General features: G+C 39.8%; 1 protein-coding gene across 1 annotated transcript in view; it reads left to right on the top strand.

The window, feature by feature from the left end:
* Positions 1-16,702, top strand: part of CFAP44 (cilia and flagella associated protein 44) — a 48,830-nt gene that overhangs the window by 20,673 nt on the left and 11,455 nt on the right. Inside the window, exons 14-25 of the mRNA XM_075106275.1 lie at positions 79-288; positions 1,239-1,349; positions 3,064-3,216; positions 5,120-5,338; positions 5,824-5,966; positions 7,308-7,578; positions 9,526-9,581; positions 10,017-10,179; positions 10,499-10,629; positions 11,576-11,775; positions 12,194-12,362; positions 13,303-13,480. Of these exons, the coding sequence (XP_074962376.1) occupies positions 79-288; positions 1,239-1,349; positions 3,064-3,216; positions 5,120-5,338; positions 5,824-5,966; positions 7,308-7,578; positions 9,526-9,581; positions 10,017-10,179; positions 10,499-10,629; positions 11,576-11,775; positions 12,194-12,362; positions 13,303-13,480 (2,004 nt within the window). The remainder of the gene's footprint in view (positions 1-78; positions 289-1,238; positions 1,350-3,063; positions 3,217-5,119; positions 5,339-5,823; positions 5,967-7,307; positions 7,579-9,525; positions 9,582-10,016; positions 10,180-10,498; positions 10,630-11,575; positions 11,776-12,193; positions 12,363-13,302; positions 13,481-16,702) is intronic.

Here is a 16,702-nt window from a genome sequence, read left to right as displayed (position 1 = left end):
AGCATGTGCCATATAGAGTCTTCTCCTAAGCTCTCAGATGTAGACTGTGACTTTTTTTCTTTGTTCTTCCACTCAAAGGTAAATCCTAAAGGAGGTCTAATTGCAGTGGGGTTTGAAGATGGCGTTGTCCGCATAATTGAAGTTTATGATCCCAAGGGACTGCGTGTTCTTGCAGGACAGACCAATACAGAGAATGCAGAGACAAATCTGAAACAAGTTTTCAAACCTCATGCTGCTGCAGTTACAGCCTTGGCATATGAACGAAATGGAGGTGTGCTTGCCACAGGCGTATGTATCGCTTCTTTTGGTTACTTTTATTCAGCCACAGATGTAGAGGTTATTTAAAGATATAAGTTAAAGTTTGTTTGCTGACAACATAGTTATACTTCTGTTATTGGCATTGATTGCTTCTTGTAGTTCTCTGCAGTGCTGGAGGAAGAGAAGGATGTGTTTGCACTCACATTTGTTTTCTGAAGGAAAGCAACCGTGCAATTCATACAATTAATTTTGTGAATTACTGGACTGTTTAGTATGAACTCTATAATCCTCTTTGAAGATGGATTTGGTTTGGTTTGGAATTAGTTTAGTAGTATCTTGGAACTAGTAAAAGTAAGTCCATTTGTACATCACCTTGGCAGCACTCCAGTTGCTACCCAGCACTGCTTGGCCTTACAACAGGATTGACCAGTTGGTGTGTCAGTGTGCCTGCTAGTCTTTGAGATGATTTTCGGTCAATGTCATCTCTCTTCTTAAAAGCTAGCCTTCAGCCATAATCAGTACATTTGCAGTTACATGTTCCTTGAGCTGAATTACCATGCATTTAATTTAATGCAGGATTTAAGCTGCCATGCACCATGCAGTGCACCAGTTCTCAATTTTTTTGTTAAAGAGGGTAATCCGCCTGTGCTGTCTTATCTGAAAAATCAGGTCTGAACCTGAGCTTTAAAGGAGCTTCTGGGGTAATGGGGGGAGAGCACATGGCTGGGGATGCTAGGTGAGGCCCATCAGGGCAATTAAGGGCTATGGGTGCACTCAGGGACCTGGAGCAAGGTGGGCAGGATTTTTATTTCCTCACTGTAATCATCATGGAAGTCCAGTTCGAAGTTCCAAGGCACTTCTAAGTCCCCCTGTTGAGCCACAAAACGTTTGAAGTATGTGTTTCTGTCATAAAGTATTTACAGTCTTTAGAATTTTTGCTCAGCTTTGATTGTCATCTCTGTTTTTTTTTTTTTTCTCAGAGTAAAGACAAAACTGTTTTCTTTTTTGCTGTTGAAGATGAATATGAGCCGATTGGATTCATCTGGGTCCCTGGGCCTGTGCGGGCATTACAGTGGTCTCCACCTTCTCATGTGAGTAATGCATGCTTGTTTTCTTTCCTTCTCTACAGTGTCAAATTGTGAGTTTGAAAAGAATTTCCAGTGAAAACAGATGAAGGTCCATGACCCTGGCCATATTATCTATAGACAATGCAAAAGATGTTTTGTTACTCTGTTCTTTGTGCTGCTTCGGAATGACACATAGATTTTGTGTAGCTGTATCTCTGGTTCAGTCACTTGGGACATATTTTGGACTTTGGATAATAAAGAGCAGAAACATATGCAAACCACAAAATTTTGCCCAGCTTTTTGAATTCCTGCACTGAAGAAACAAGCCTCTGCCTTAGCTTTTGGAAGGTCTTAGTCTTCTTTGATAAAAGTTATTTGAGCATTATTGCCTGTGCCTTTTGCCCATGTTAAAACAGGCTTTTGCAAAGCTGTCGGACCACATTAAGAAAGCTTTTGGGTGCTTCTTGGAATTCACACTCTGTGTTTGAAGTGTGTCAGTGACATATTCAAATACATTCTTGCTAATATTTTAAAAATTTTATAAGGTTAAAGTAACATCTGAAATTTTGGTTGGTCCAGTATTCTTATTTAGAAGGGAGATTGTTTATTATATTTGGATGCCGACAAAGTGGCCAGCAAGATACATTTTACTGGTGCACAGTGGCAAAGTGTAGCTATTATTGCTTGTTCATGGGAACTGATAAAAACTATGTTGGCAAAAAACCTCTTGCTGATATGAACTCTATCTTACTGCAGCAATGACAGATCTTGACCTGACAGTTGCCTTTTGAGTCCTTTCCATGAGGGCAAGGTACTCCTACTTACTAAAAAAGCACCCGTCATGTCTTTGATATGTTAGATTCCCTCTGAGTAATTTTGTCTACTGGTATCAGGTCTCCACTGCTAGGTGTGAATGCTTACTAAACACAGGACAAGTATCTGAGTGTTACACTGCTTTTTTTCTCTTAAAAAAATTTGGGGGTTAAATACTGTATATTTAATGAATGCATTTGTAAGTCTGAGATTTTATAGACACAAAAACCATATAATTCCTAGTTAAGGTTCCCATAGCAACTCTAATATGCCCCCTTCGCACATTTTTAGTGATCGGTCAGATGAAATAAACCCCTCTCTATTCTGCAGATAGCCTATGAAAATGGAAACTAAATGCAGACTTTCCTTTTAAAATCTCAAAACACTAAATAATTATTACCCTCACCTTGCCTATTCTTCCTAACTTTGTAGTTTAAAGAAGCTGGCAGGTTCCGGCAGAGAAAAGTAAACTCAAAGCTAAATAGCATTTGGCAAGATTCTGAGCCCAATCTTGAAGATATAAGGTGTTTATTAGTATCAAAACATATGAACTTTCATACAATTATCAAACCAAAACCTCAGCTCCTAACTTTCGGGTCAGATCCATCCTTTAATTTAACCAAAATCCCAAAATATCATCGTGATGCTTCCAAGCTAGACAGTGTCAGAATGATAGCTGTTTTGTATATGCCAAGGGTTTCTTCAATCCCTTAGCTTTGCCTAGGATACATAGCATAAAAGAAGCTCACTGATTCCTGTCATCCATTTAAAAGTGTCCATTTAAATAAGAGCACAGTTAGAGTTAATGCCTCCTGGCTGGAGCTTGGCTTTGTGCCTATATATCTTCTGACTAACTTTTTCCCATCTCTCTCAATTCCACGTATACATCTGCCCTATAGTTGCATTTTTTTGTGTTTTTTTGTAGGTGAAGAGCACGCTGCTCATTCTTTGTGAGAATGGCTTTGCTCTCCAGGTTCCTGCCCCTGTCCCTGAGGAACAAGATACAGTGTCCACCTATCAAATAAAAAACCTGCCAACACAGTACTTCCATTTTTGTAGTATTAAATCGCGAATCAAGGTAAAGAACTCTCCTGTGGAGGAATTTCATGTTTTTCATGTGCCAGAAGACAAAACTACCCAAAAAGGTTTCTAGTCCCTGTATTGCATCATAGGATTTTTGCTAAGCTTCTTGAAGGGGAAGGCCAGGTAAAGTCTATTTGTGGCTGAGTTTCAACATTTGAAATTACAAGTTGTTGTTTGTTTATTCAAATAGAACATACGTCACACTGAAAGCATGAAGTGTATTTTGATTAGATTTGGAAGATAGCATTAGTGAAGGGGAATGGTAGTATAGTGCATTAGTTCTCAAAATATTTCCATTTTGGTAATTTTCAGAAAAAGTATTTTTCTTGTGGTTGACGTTAGCCCTGTAGGAAATTCCTTTGAACAGTCATAAAACACCCATGTGGTCACTTTGAGGCAAACATGAAACATCTTTTTTTTTTTTTTTTTTTTAAAGCAGTGATATACTTCTGTTTTTTAAAATGTTGTAATAACCTTAAAAAGGGGTTAGGTGGTTTTTATTGCTGAATGACAACTAGCATTTTAAAAGATACATGGAGCCAAAGGAAAAGAGTTATGCCAGCTCTCACCTACAGTTAATTTTGTGAAATTAAAAAGCAGGCTGGCGTTAGGCTCAGGAGCAGAGCTCCAGTGAGCAGGCTCTCAGCCCCATGCTCGATCCACCATGATCCAACAGCCTTTCTGGTTCTATTCTTAACCTGCAATTTTTCTGCTTTCTCTATTAACTGCTTCCATCTTCTGAGTGGTGCATTACCGGATGTCAGGCAAAGCCCCATTTCTTGTTATAACTAGGAGGAAGTCAGCATTAAGGGCAAAGATTTCATGGTGGTTTTCTCACAGAAGAACTACAAGGATGATCACAAAGCTAGTATACACATGTAAGAAAAGACTGAAAGAATGTGTATGGAGTTTTGTTGGGTTCTTTTTTAGTCAAAAGAAAAGAATATTGTTGGGAGTCACTGTGAATCTTTAAAAATAGAAAAGGTTTCTACAGAGAGAAAAATTAATTGTTCTCTTTTTCCTCTGGGAATAGATAACTAATTAACGAACAAGGATGTTTTAGGTAAGATGTAAGGAAAGATTTCTAACAGTAAGGGTGATGAAACACTGAAATAGTTTGCGTAGGCTGTAGAGTTCATGCAGCAGGAGATTTTTAAATGGTAGGTCAGACAAACATCAGCCAATAATGTTTAAGGTTTAGCTGATTATGCTTTAGGGCAAAAGAATGCTCTTTTGAGATCCTTTCCAGACCTTTCTTTACGATTTGCTATCTAGTATCCTAGGAAGATCCTGTTTTAGAGAATGTTTGATATTTGTTTATGCTAAAGTAGACTTGAACAGAAAAGGGGTTTTAAAGGTTTTATAAATTTCCAAATGTCTTCCCTTCCTTGTTCAGAAGAAGTAAAGTCCATTACAGCTTCTCTCTTTTACTCTACATCAGTGATACACTAGAACTTGGGAATTGGAGTTCAGCTTTCCAATGCTTTTTCTTTCTCCTGGGCAGGCAGAGGACAGGGTTTAGGAGTTCTGCAGAAGTGGTATGCTAGAAGAGGTTAATATTGGGAATAGTCTCTCTGGGGAAATGCTGAAGTCTGCTTCTCATGCAGAATGGTTTATTTTTCAGAGGACCATGAGGTACAATGCTTCAGAGGAGGAAAATGGGGGCATTCCACTGGAGACTCCCATGAAGTCTGGCTGATCTCTGCTTAGCTGATGGAAAAGAGATTTCTCTAGATATATATATCTATATATCTATCTATATCTATATCTATATCTATAGATATAGATATATATAATGCCAGGACTGCCTTGGATTTTAATTTGTAAAACTCCTTCAGTCAGTAATGTGTGGAGTGCCTTGGTTTCATGTCTCTGCGTTTTTCTGCTTGTTGTAATAGCTGGAAGAGGAGATTGCACTGAGAGAGAAAAAAAAGCAGGAGAAGGAGAAAGCAAAGCTTGAATGGATAAAGCAGCAACAGGAGATGGGAAAGGAGATAGAAGAAGAACCTGAAGAGGAACCCGAAGAAGAGCCATTGCCACCTCTGTACATACCAGAGGAGCCCAGTCCTATCCTCTGTGGGTTTTATTCAGCACCAGGAAAATTTTGGCTTTCCTTGGTAAATCAACTTTTATTTCATGTTGATGGGATTGCAAGATGTGGCAACCTTTCCTTCACATCTAGGTGCCTTAGAAAACTGATTATGTGAAACCTGCCATCTCTAGGACATGGAATTCCCTTCATACTTGATAGTTTCAGCGGTCTTTGTGAAGTAAACCAATAGTGTCACTCCAGTTCAGATTGTTCAATAAATTCCCATTGTATGCTTCTTGGTCATGCCTGAATCGGCACAAAGACTAAGCTGTTCCCTCACAAGCAGAAGGTAGAATCTTAATATATTGGTAGGATGGCTTGTAATGCCAGTGATCATGATAGATTTTTTTCTCTGTGGGTAGATAGGATGTCTAGAAGTTTAGAAGGAACATTTTCTAACTTATTGTAGATCCTTAAGAAAGGAAGAATTATTCTGAAAATTATATTTGCCTGGTCAGCTGCTTCAGTGTTCTTTTTGTGACTATTTTTTATGGTCATTCTCCTCTTCAGGGTGGGTATGACTCAGGGTTCCTCTATCATTGTGAATTCTCAAATGATCACCAAGAAGACCCTGAAAACAGGAAAGATGAACCCTTTGAAGTGATTCCTGTTGAGGACACTGACAACAATCCCATCCACCAAATCTCCTTCTGGTAAACATTGTAGTGTAACAGATAGCTTTGTGTAAAGCTTGATGAAATTGAACTTGCAAGGGAGGAGGGTACACTGAATCACAGAATCACAGGTTGGAAGGGACCTCAGGGATCATCTAGTCCACTATTTTGTCCCTTTTTAATTGTGGCTCAACTCTATTATGCAGGAACTCTCTCTGGTTTTCCTGGCACTGAATTTCACTTGAAATTCCTAATAGGCACAGTTGGGCACTGTGTCTGACAGAATAATTGAAAAAGCCTTTCAAAGATAAAAACATCTGATTACGACTCAAGCATCCTAGGTTGTAGAACTCCAGGAGAACCATTAGAAGACTCTGCAAATTGTGATCACCAGAACAGCAGTTCTTTTTTATAGTTAGCAAAGAGAGGACACAGTTAGTCGTTGAGGAGAACGTGGCAGGATCAGTATATCCCTCTTGTGCAAAGAATACAGGCTTCTCAGGACATTCTGTGAACTGGACAAATGAAAAGGGTGAATTATTTTCAGACTCACAGCATTAGGTTCCCAGTAAGGCTAGGTGTGTTCTGCGTGTAAGGAGGCAGGTTTAGTTCAGGCTTTAATCTACAGCTGGCTGCATTCACCACTATCTGTACTAGATGGAGAGCAGGGAAGGAAAACTGTTTTCCTAGCTCTGAACTTCGTGTCTGCTACCCTGCCCAACTCAGGGCTGAGACCAGTTCCATGATGCCCGGCGAGTGCTGGAACATTCCTGAGCAGCCAGTTTGCTGGAAAAAAGTTTGTAGTAATATCACACATACTTTAAATGGTCCAAATACTTTGCTCCCAACTTACAAACTTGAGAAAGCTACATTTGTTAAACTAGATTAGCTTTTTTTCAAGTATCACATTTTGAGCTGTGGCCTTACATGTTACAAGTTTCCTCATATGAGGAAAGGCTGAGAGGCTTGGGGTTGTTTAGCCTGGAGAAGAGAAGACTGAGGGGGGATTTAATACATACCTATAAATATCTAAAGGGTGGGTGTCAGGACGATGGGACTATGCTCTTTTCATTAGTGCCCAATGACAGGACAAGGGGCAGTGGGCACAAGCTGGAACACAGGAAGTTCCACCTCAATCTGAGAAAAAAATTCTTTCTTGTGAGGGTGACAGATCAGTGGAACAGGCTGCCCAGGGAGGCTGTGGAGTCTCCTTCCCCGGAGATATTCAAAACCTGCCTGGATGCGTTCCTGTGCCCCTGCTCTGGGTGTCCCTGCTCAAGCAGGGGTGGTGGACAAGATGATCTCCAGTGGTCCCTTCCAACCCCAACCATTCTGTGATTCTGTGAAGTTGCCTGGTTTTTCTTGTTGCTTATTTGACAGTACCAGCAGACTACTGATGTTCTGTGGGATGCAGAATGGTGTACTGCGTGTTTATCGTCTCCAGGATAAAGACCTCTCAGTGAATACCCTGAAGGAATACTGGTCCTTCAATGTACATGACAATGATTATGGCCAGATCCAGGGTATCTGTTCCAGTCATGATGATAGATTTCTGATTACCTGTGGTGGAGATGGAAACATTTTTACTTTCAACATCTTGTCTCCAGAGGATGTTCATGAAGAGCTAAAAGCCAAAGTCCCCTCTCCTAGGGTAAGCCACTACCCTCTTTCACTGAATTAGGCCTATTTACTGTGACAGTACTGCAGATGGGCAAAATGCAGTTCAATTATTTGGCATCATAGATCTTTCAAAGCAAAAGCCAAGGTTTTCTAAACAATTTGGAAGAAGAGCTCTTGCAAAACATTCCCTAATAATCATGCACTATGACTGCAGTGTTTCTACTCAATGTTTTGTGTTTTTCTCCAAATAAGCATAGTATGTGTTGTTCACATTTAATATTCTACTAGTCTTTTCCCACTTAGAGGTGTAATCATGCCCATTCCTAGAATGAAAGAAGCACAAGAATTTGTCATACTTAATACCTGTCTTGGATTTAATTTCAGCAAGGTATGATTCTGCTCTGGATGGGGATTCTAGAAATGATGTTGAAGAATACCAGATATATAGTTTCTCAGTGCATTTAGTACCGTTGATATATTTACAAGTTGGATTTTTTTTTTAAATTGGCAAAACAGCACAGCGTGATGCTGATCCTGTTGCTCTTTCACTCTTGGACAGCATTAGCAGTAATCATTTTACAGGTATCCTATAATCAGTGTACAGCTCGTCACCTTTATCCTGTTTGTACAGATGACACTGGAACTCAATAACAGTTTTACTGATAATATACAAGAAGAGAAAGGTGACAACTCCTGCAATGAAAATGTTTAGACTTTATTGAATTTTTTAAAAATCTTGAGTGCCTGAATTAAACAAATAGAACTTGAAAGAAACAGTGAGACCTGTTGAGTAAAGAAGTGCTATCATGCACAATGACTTTTTGAGTAGATATAAATTCGGTACAGTTTAAAAATCTTGAAAGTGGCAACATAAAACAAATTCAACTTTTACATATTTTTAATATTTGTTCATAACTACATTTTGAAAGACGCTTGATGGGGGAGACAAAGAGGAAATTGTGATTTTGGTCATTTAGTCAAATTGTTCATGATTAGTTGGAATTCTTTACCAGTATCACAAGAATATACAGCACTGAGAATACACTCAAAATTATTTTCTTAAGTTAGATGAATGATTGGAACCTGTGACATCACAGCTTTGGTAGCTCCAGTATTACAAGTAGTGATTGGTGTACAATTATAAAGCATATACACAGTTTTATCATTTTGAGTATATAAGTAGCTCTATATAAAGATCTTTATGGTCAATGTTCAGGCTAGCAATGTTGCTTAATGGAGTTTTTTCCCTTATCAAAGTATATCTTTGCCAAGTATCTCTTCTAGCTTTAAGTCATTTGGAAGATTTTAAAAATTCCATCTTTATTAAACTTAATGAGATTCTTAGAAAGTCAAATACAAATCCTCTGAAACTAATTGAGTTAAATTACAGATCGATTCAGTACGACTGTATTCACTGTAGAGTCATAGGCCCTTCTCTTTTTTTAGAGCATGATTGCCTAGGGAAATGAGGCTTCTGTGACTGCAGTGTCCATCCATCTGTCATTATTCACAGTTAATAATTGTGAACCCATTATGCAGTCAGCAGAAACAAACCAGATGAATTGCACATATAACTTGGAATTAGCCCAGGCTATGTTGTCTCTTGTCAACCTGGCAGTGAGGGGAGACAAGAGAATTGGGTTTGGGGGTAGAGGAGCAAAGATGTTATGGGATGGAGTAAAGTTAGGACAAGCAATGACATAATGGTTAATGTTGTGGGGGAGGATATAGGATTTGTGTTATCTGTCCCTAAGAACTGCGTTTCATTAGTTCTTTTACACATAAACCAACTTTATTGATTTTTGTTCTTGAAATATTAAAACCTGATATTTAAGGCCCATATGGCAATATTGATCATGGAGGTTTCTTCTGGTTTTGTGAGAGGCAATGGGAGCTCTGTCTTAATGTTTGTAAAAGCTTTATTGCCTGTTTAAACTATTATTGCTTGTTTAAAGGCAAGGCAACATTTTTATTCCAGAGTGGTCTTGAGAAGGAGAAGGCTACTGAAGACATTGAGGATCCCAATGCCTACAAGTAAGAGATGCTTGGATAATGATGAAAGAGATTTTCTAGTGTTGGTAGCGCTTTCTCCAGACCACATATTTCTTTTTGCCCTCTAAGAAGAGGGAGGAGTTGATCACCTTGAATTTGGGTTATCTCCTTGTTACGCACAAAGTTTTTCAGCCTTTCCCTCCATTTCATCTACTTTTCTGTGGTAGTAATTCAGGTATGGTACTGTGAGGCTTACTTAAGTAACTTCAGACTACCAAGACAACACAAGGTCAAGGTCCTTGTGTATGTTAGGACAATACAAATATGCAGCAAGATGATTCTTTTCTAAGTTACCTTCAGAGCCATTGAGTTCACTGGGAGTTTAAGGCTGTCAAGGAAATCTAAAGGGTTACATAAACTGTAATCTTTCCTCTCTTCCATTGAGATAACACCATTTCCTTTTTCATGCATTTTCAGCATTGAGGAAGTCAAGCAGAAAAAAGAGTATGAACGGATAATGAAGGAAGCTGAAGAAAAGAAAAACAAGAAGAGGGAGGAGTTAATTGCACTGAAGCATGAGTTTCTTTTTCTTCTTCAAAAGAATCAGGAGTTGCCCAAGCACATGCAGCTGCACAGAGAGGTACATTTTATAAGGATCATTTACCTTTGGAGGCACCTTCTTCTAAAAATGTTGCTACCTGATGTGTTGGGGCCAAATATGTCCAACCCTTTGGATTAAGGTAGCTCTTTGAATATATAATTTACTGGGACTTCTGACTCGCAGCTGATAATTAGCGCCATTTAAGAAGCATGTGGGAAAAGTGTGGTTCTCTGTGGAGATCTGACTAGCTCCTGAAATAAAGGATTGTGTTTATGTGTATGGAGCTCTGGTAAAAATATTTATTACCAAAACCTAGTAGCCAAGATAATGTGGTGCTGGGTTTTCTGTCTTTCTGCAGCAATATGAGATGGACCATAGGATCTTTGAAGAGCTGGAGAGGCAGACAGCACAGAGAATCCAGTTAGTGCAAAAGGAACTGGCTTGGGAACATGAGAAACACTTGATTGGTCTGCAGAAACTACGAAATCAGTAAGTACCACTTTTCTTCTACTTTTCCCTCTGACCTTGCATGGGGCTTATCATTTACGAAGTTGTACCTGCCACAATGAAAAAGAATGTTATTTTTATTTCCTCCTATAATCAATATTTCTTCTGTTCTGTTATGATTCTATTCTTATTTTACTTGGAACTTACACAAGAGTATATATTGATATTTGGGTGTACTTATTCTTTTGAATCTTTGGTAAAAATTCAGATAGGCAAGTCAAGGAAGTAACTTAATTCTGATTCACTTCTATCTGAAGAAAACTGGGGTGGAAGGGTGAGACTAAGTTTGCCTGGGTTTTTGTTGGTAAGTTCAGTAATAACCAAGAACTCTTACTGGAACTTTGAAGAGCAACCTATGAAATGAACCCCTGTTTTTCAGGCATGTTGCGTGTCTGTCAGATATTTTAGTGTTACTGCTACCCTGAAGTTCCCTATACAGGTTAAAGTTATGAAACGAACTTTCTCAAGAACACAAGTTTAAGCGTGAGGTACATTTTGGGTTGATCTTCTTAAATCCAAGTATATAGCAAAAGATGAATTCCTAAAAATAAATACACGATAGAAATAATACACAAAACAAAAACACCTCAGGCACACAGAGTGGGTGGCTGGAAAAAGACTTGAATGAATATGTTTTTAATTAGTCCTTAATGGAAGATGAAAGATATTCTCATGAAGAACCTGGTGTAAGTTTCAATACTGGAGAGATGTTAATAAGTTTATTCTTGAGCATCTCCATTCCTAGACTGGGTAAAAGTCAGTAGATAATGTCAGATATCATCATGCTATTAGTTACAGACTTGTGAATTTACATGTAATGATTGTATGTGCAATAAATAAACTGTGTTATTCATGTCCTTTTGGTCAAGGAAAAATGGTAGGTTGTGCCTACTGACATCAGACAGTTTTGTCTAATTTTGCTTTTCAGGTTTCGAGACTCACTGGAATTCGACACTGTTGTTGTTCATGCTATCCAGAGCAATCATCAGATTTCCACCTACAGACTTCTAGCAATGTCTGAGAAATACTACCAAGATAAGGAATGTCCATCATGGAAGAGGACAGTACTTAAACGGGCATGGAAACAAGCAGAAAAAAGGGAGATTGTCGGAGAGACAGGGCATACAGGTAGGGCTAATGATGACCATTTAAATCTTATCAGTAATATGGTTTCTGTCTTTCATCTCAGTTTGTTATCCTGAGTCCAAGCTAAAAAAAATATAATTTCTTTAGGTACAGGTAAAGAAATATAACTGTGTGTGGGTGGTTTTTTCCGTTGCTTTTTTTTTAATACCTACATACGTAGTAACACACATACATTGTTTTGCATGTTTAGGTCAATGTCAGCAATTGTCTGTCAACCCCATGGGTAGAACATGACTAAGAGTTAGGTCAAAGAACCCAAATATGTTCAGAACATCCACTACGCTGGAGCTATACCTATCGACACCAGCTCTACAGGAGCCATCCCAGGGGGTTTCCAGTAGTTGGGACTGCACTGTGCTGCATGGTATTTACATCTTCATGTGGTTATTTTTTGGTCCAGATGCTGAAAGAATTTTCGAGGGCGAGGCTGAAAAGCTGAAGACGTCAGAGGTCCAAAAGGCAACCACACATTATATAGAAAGCAGACATGAGAAAATCAGAATAATTGTGGAGAAATCTGACAAGATGAAAGCTAAGATCATGAAGAGGAAGGAAGAGTGGGATGAATTGTGAGTCTTGAACTGGACTCTGTGCCCTTTTAGTTCCACTTCTTGTCTGAGGTCAAGTAAAGCTATTTAGCTGTCATATGGCACTATAATTTCTCTGTCTAGTTTTTTTATATTCCTAATGGTTGTAATTAAAACAGATGAGTTTTCATGTATCTCTGAGTCTCAAGAGAGCATTAAAATCTTTCAGTTAGTTTCTATGGTTCTTCTAAAATATTAAAAAACTTGAATTCAGCATCTTCAGATAGGGAGTAAAAAGGTGTCTGAATCAGTCATGACAGAGGGACACCTAGACCATTACAGTCAACTCTCAGTGAACCCTACCAGCCCCACATAGAGCAGGTGGTGTAACAGCTGACTTAGGTCAGTTGTACTAACATCATTGCCACTATGTGAGTGTCTGTGATATGCCTTCGTGCTCCATGCTGGTCTTTATCTTGAGAGGGAAGAAGGAGGAGCAAAGCATCTTTGAATGCTCGTGGAAGTGCAGAAGTTCTTCATTAGGAGACAAATGAATGGGACCAATGTAGAATCAGAGTACAAGGCTTTTAAATATTATTAAGTGCTTAACAGTATAGAGTAGGATCAGGTATTCTGTGCTCCAGGCTGGTGGAGTGTTGACACATGGCTCCCCGAGACTGAGAGCAGCATGTACTTGCTAAACCCAGAACTCAGTCCAAGTGTAGAGATTGAATGTGTCCCACGGCAGAGCTATGTTATAAAAGGTTTTTTGGAAAAAAAATAATCTGATGTTTTTGTTCAAATGTGCAAGGATATTCTTCTCAAAGTAGCCATTGGTTTCTGAAATACATGTGCGATTCTTGATCCCTAGCTTACCTCCCAAGCCTTGCTGCAGAAATCAGAAGGTATGAAATGGCCCTGTTTGTTCATCTGTATGCTTTCTGTCTTAACGTTCAGCTTTGTTTTGTTTTGTACCTACCAGATACAAAAGCAAACCTAGTGATGACTATGAGAATCCCAAGGCTGTTGAAGACATTAGAGAAGCACAGGAAAATCTGGGATGTTATAAGCTGAAGACTGACACTAACTACAGAGTCCCTGAACACAAGCGTATGAACACCGAGAAGAAGGTGAAGCAGCTTACATCCCTGGAAGTGTTGGTATGTAAACTGATTCATTGATGTGCGTATTTCCCCCTCTTTGCGGGAGGGAGGATAGTGTATTAGTCACCGAAGAAATATTTTGAAAGGAAATCAAAGTGAATGTGGGAAGAGGCCTTGAAGGACAGACTGCCTTGAGTCAGCTTTAGTTACAAATCAGCCTTTCTCTTGTTAACAGTTAGTGCTTCACCAAACTCAAACCCGAATCAATCCAGGATAACTCTCAGCTGGCTCTTCTTAAACAAGAAAGAGAATTTACCTTTTCTAGTACTTCAGCAGGAACATCTGTCTTTTTGAATTCTTCAAAGAATCTTATCATCTAGTAAATGGTATCCTTTCCTTAAAACACTGAGCTAAACAGCCCCTGCCATGAGATACATATACAGAACCAGGGATGTGAGCAAGGACAGGTGTTACTGGTGGGGCCTCTCCATATTTGCACTTTGGCAATCACTGCTTCTGGGTACGAAGCATTGGAATCTTCCTGAGAAACCAGGTCTTTTGGAGCCACCTTTCTGTGGTAGGACCACATGTTTTTTAACCACAAAGACTTAAGAAGCTCAAATGTTGTGCAGTGTTTTTGTTGCTTTCCTTGTGATTTTTCCCCCCATCCTTCTTCTCACAAGAACTGTTTTTCATTTTATTTGGCTGGAGTGCAAAAGGGTGACTAATTTCTTTAGCTAAAAGAACAATGAAGAAATACATCTATTGAACTTGGATGTGTTCAGTTGCTTTTTGGTAGGAAGGCTTATTCTTGCCCTGCTTACTGACAGAGGGGCCTCTTCATTGCATGGTTTATATTTGTCTGGCAAAGTGTAAATTATGCTCTCAGTAGCCCTGAATCTTCTCCAGTCTTACCCTCATGAACCGGTTGCCTAATCTCAGGCACCCTTTAAGCTGAGTCACTTTGATTGCAAGGTCTAAGCATTACAGAAGCAATGCTGCAGTCTCAGGGGACTTTTTGGATCATTTTAATTTCGCACATGGGCTCCAGTACTTCATTGTGGTGCTGATGTTACCAGATACCCAGTGATTAACCTAAGTCAGTAGGACAAGCCAGAGGGAAATTTTTCACAGCGAGGACTGTCAACCATTGGCATAATCTCCCCAGGGAAGTGGTTGACTCGGCCACATTGGACACCTTCAAGAGTCGTCTGGACAGGGTGCTGGGCCATCTTGTCTAGACTGTGCTCTTCCCAGAAAGGTTGGACTAAGATGATCCCTGAGGTCCCTTCCAACCTGTGATTCTGTGTGATTGTGTGAAACAAAAGGAATAGTTCTTGTTGTAAATTCTAGGTTTATGCACAGTAAGAATTTCAGTTACTTCAGGTGGCTGGTGTATAGGGTTGTTTTCTTTTGTGAAGATCAGAGAAGTTTCTGCCAACTCTGCTAATGTTAGATCACAATCAATTATTATTTCATGTGAAAAGAGTAAATTAATATAGCATCTCCTTATCACAGAATGGTTGAAGTTGGAAGACACTTCTGATGGTAATCTAGTCCAAACCCTCTGCTCAAGCAAGGCCATCTAGAGCAGCTTGCCCAGGACCATGCCCAGATGGCTTTTTAATATCTCCAAGGATGGAGACCCCACAACCTCCCTGGGCAATCTGTGCCAGTGCTTGGTCACCCTCACAGTAAAGAAGTGTTTCCTGATGTTCAGAGGGAACACCTGTGTTTCAGTTTGTGCCCATCTCCTGTTGGCAGTCACTGGGCACCACTGGAAAGAGCCTGGCTCCATCCTCTTTGCACCCTCCCTTCAGGTTTATATATATTGATGAGATTCCTGCCCCACCAGCTTCCTCTTCTCCAGGCTGGACAGTCCCAGCTCTCTCAGCCTTTCCTCATATGAGAGATGCTCCAGGCCCCTAATCGTCATAGTGGCCCTTCACTGGACTGTCTCCAGTAGTGCCATCTCTCTCTTGTATTGGGGAGCCCAGAACTGGACACAGCACTCCAGGTGTGAACTCGCCAGCGCTGAGGAGGGATCACCTCCCTCAACCTGTGGCAACACTACCTAATGCAGTCCAGGATGCTGTTAGCCCTCTTTGCCACAAGGGCACATTGCTGGCTCATGGTCCACTTGGTGTCCACCAAGACACCCAGGTTCTTTTCTGCAGAACTCCTTTACAGCTGGTGAGCCCCTGGCATGTACTGCTGCATGGGGTTGTTCCTCCCCAGAAGCAGGGCTTTGCACTTCCACTTGTTGAACTCTATGAGGTTGCTGTCAGCCTGTTTCTCCAGCCTGTCCCTCCGGACAGCAGCACAACCCTCTGGTGTGTCAGCCGCTCCTCCCAGTTTTGTGTTATCAGCAGACTGAGGGCACGCTCTGCCCCATCATCCAGATAATTAATGATGTCAGACAGAATTATTGCTACTGAATTCTGAATATAGAATTATTACTGAGGTCTGCCTACAGGCCAAGCAAGATGCAAGCAAGTTATTACAAATAGGTTTTGCTGCACTTGGCTGGTTAATACCCACGCCTTGCATCTGATATAAGTGTCACTTTTCAGATTAGTGGATCTTCATCTTGAGTCAGAGAAAAAATATTCAGCTGATGCCAAAATTTTCTGAGTTGACTTTGGGACTCTGGATTGCTGGAAGGCCTGGAGAGAATTTGCCTGGAGAGAAATATAGTGGCTTTTACGAAATCCAAAAGCATCTGACAGAATATTACTTTCTTGCTCTTAATACTGCTATCTACTATATACTTCGAAAACTCAGAACTTTGTTCCACTTCTAACCACCTGCAGAAGTTGTGATTTCAGCTTCACTATCACTTATATGAAAGACAAGAATCTCATCTGCCTTTCAGAACCTACATTTGTGAAGAACTGCTTCAGAATCTTTGAGGTTATATAACAGCTTTGTTTCAATGACTATGTCAAAGAAGCCTAAATTTCTGTACAGCTGTGTGTTTGGTAGTGTGTACAGTAAAGGTCATCTCATGTATATTTCTTTTGTGTTGCCTTCTTTACAAAATACTCAGGACATCTAATTTTCTTTTTGTTAGTGTATTATTTGTACTATTTGCTTGAAAAGAGGGCCATATATCAAAGCTGAGATACTCTCTGTATTTAATGAAAGACAGCCCAAATGTCTAATCATCTAAAACCCACATATTATTTTCACAGCCTCTGTCTCCTTTCTTGCACTGCTTCAACATTTCATGTCAAGAAGCTCACAGTTAAGTCAGAAACTGAGAGAATGGGGAATCCT

The sequence above is a fragment of the Phalacrocorax aristotelis genome, chromosome 1, assembly GCF_949628215.1.
Source record: "Phalacrocorax aristotelis chromosome 1, bGulAri2.1, whole genome shotgun sequence".
NCBI lineage: Eukaryota > Metazoa > Chordata > Aves > Suliformes > Phalacrocoracidae > Phalacrocorax > Phalacrocorax aristotelis.
The sequence above is the reverse complement of the archived record's forward strand: the minus strand, read 5'-3'. Positions and strand labels throughout refer to the sequence as shown.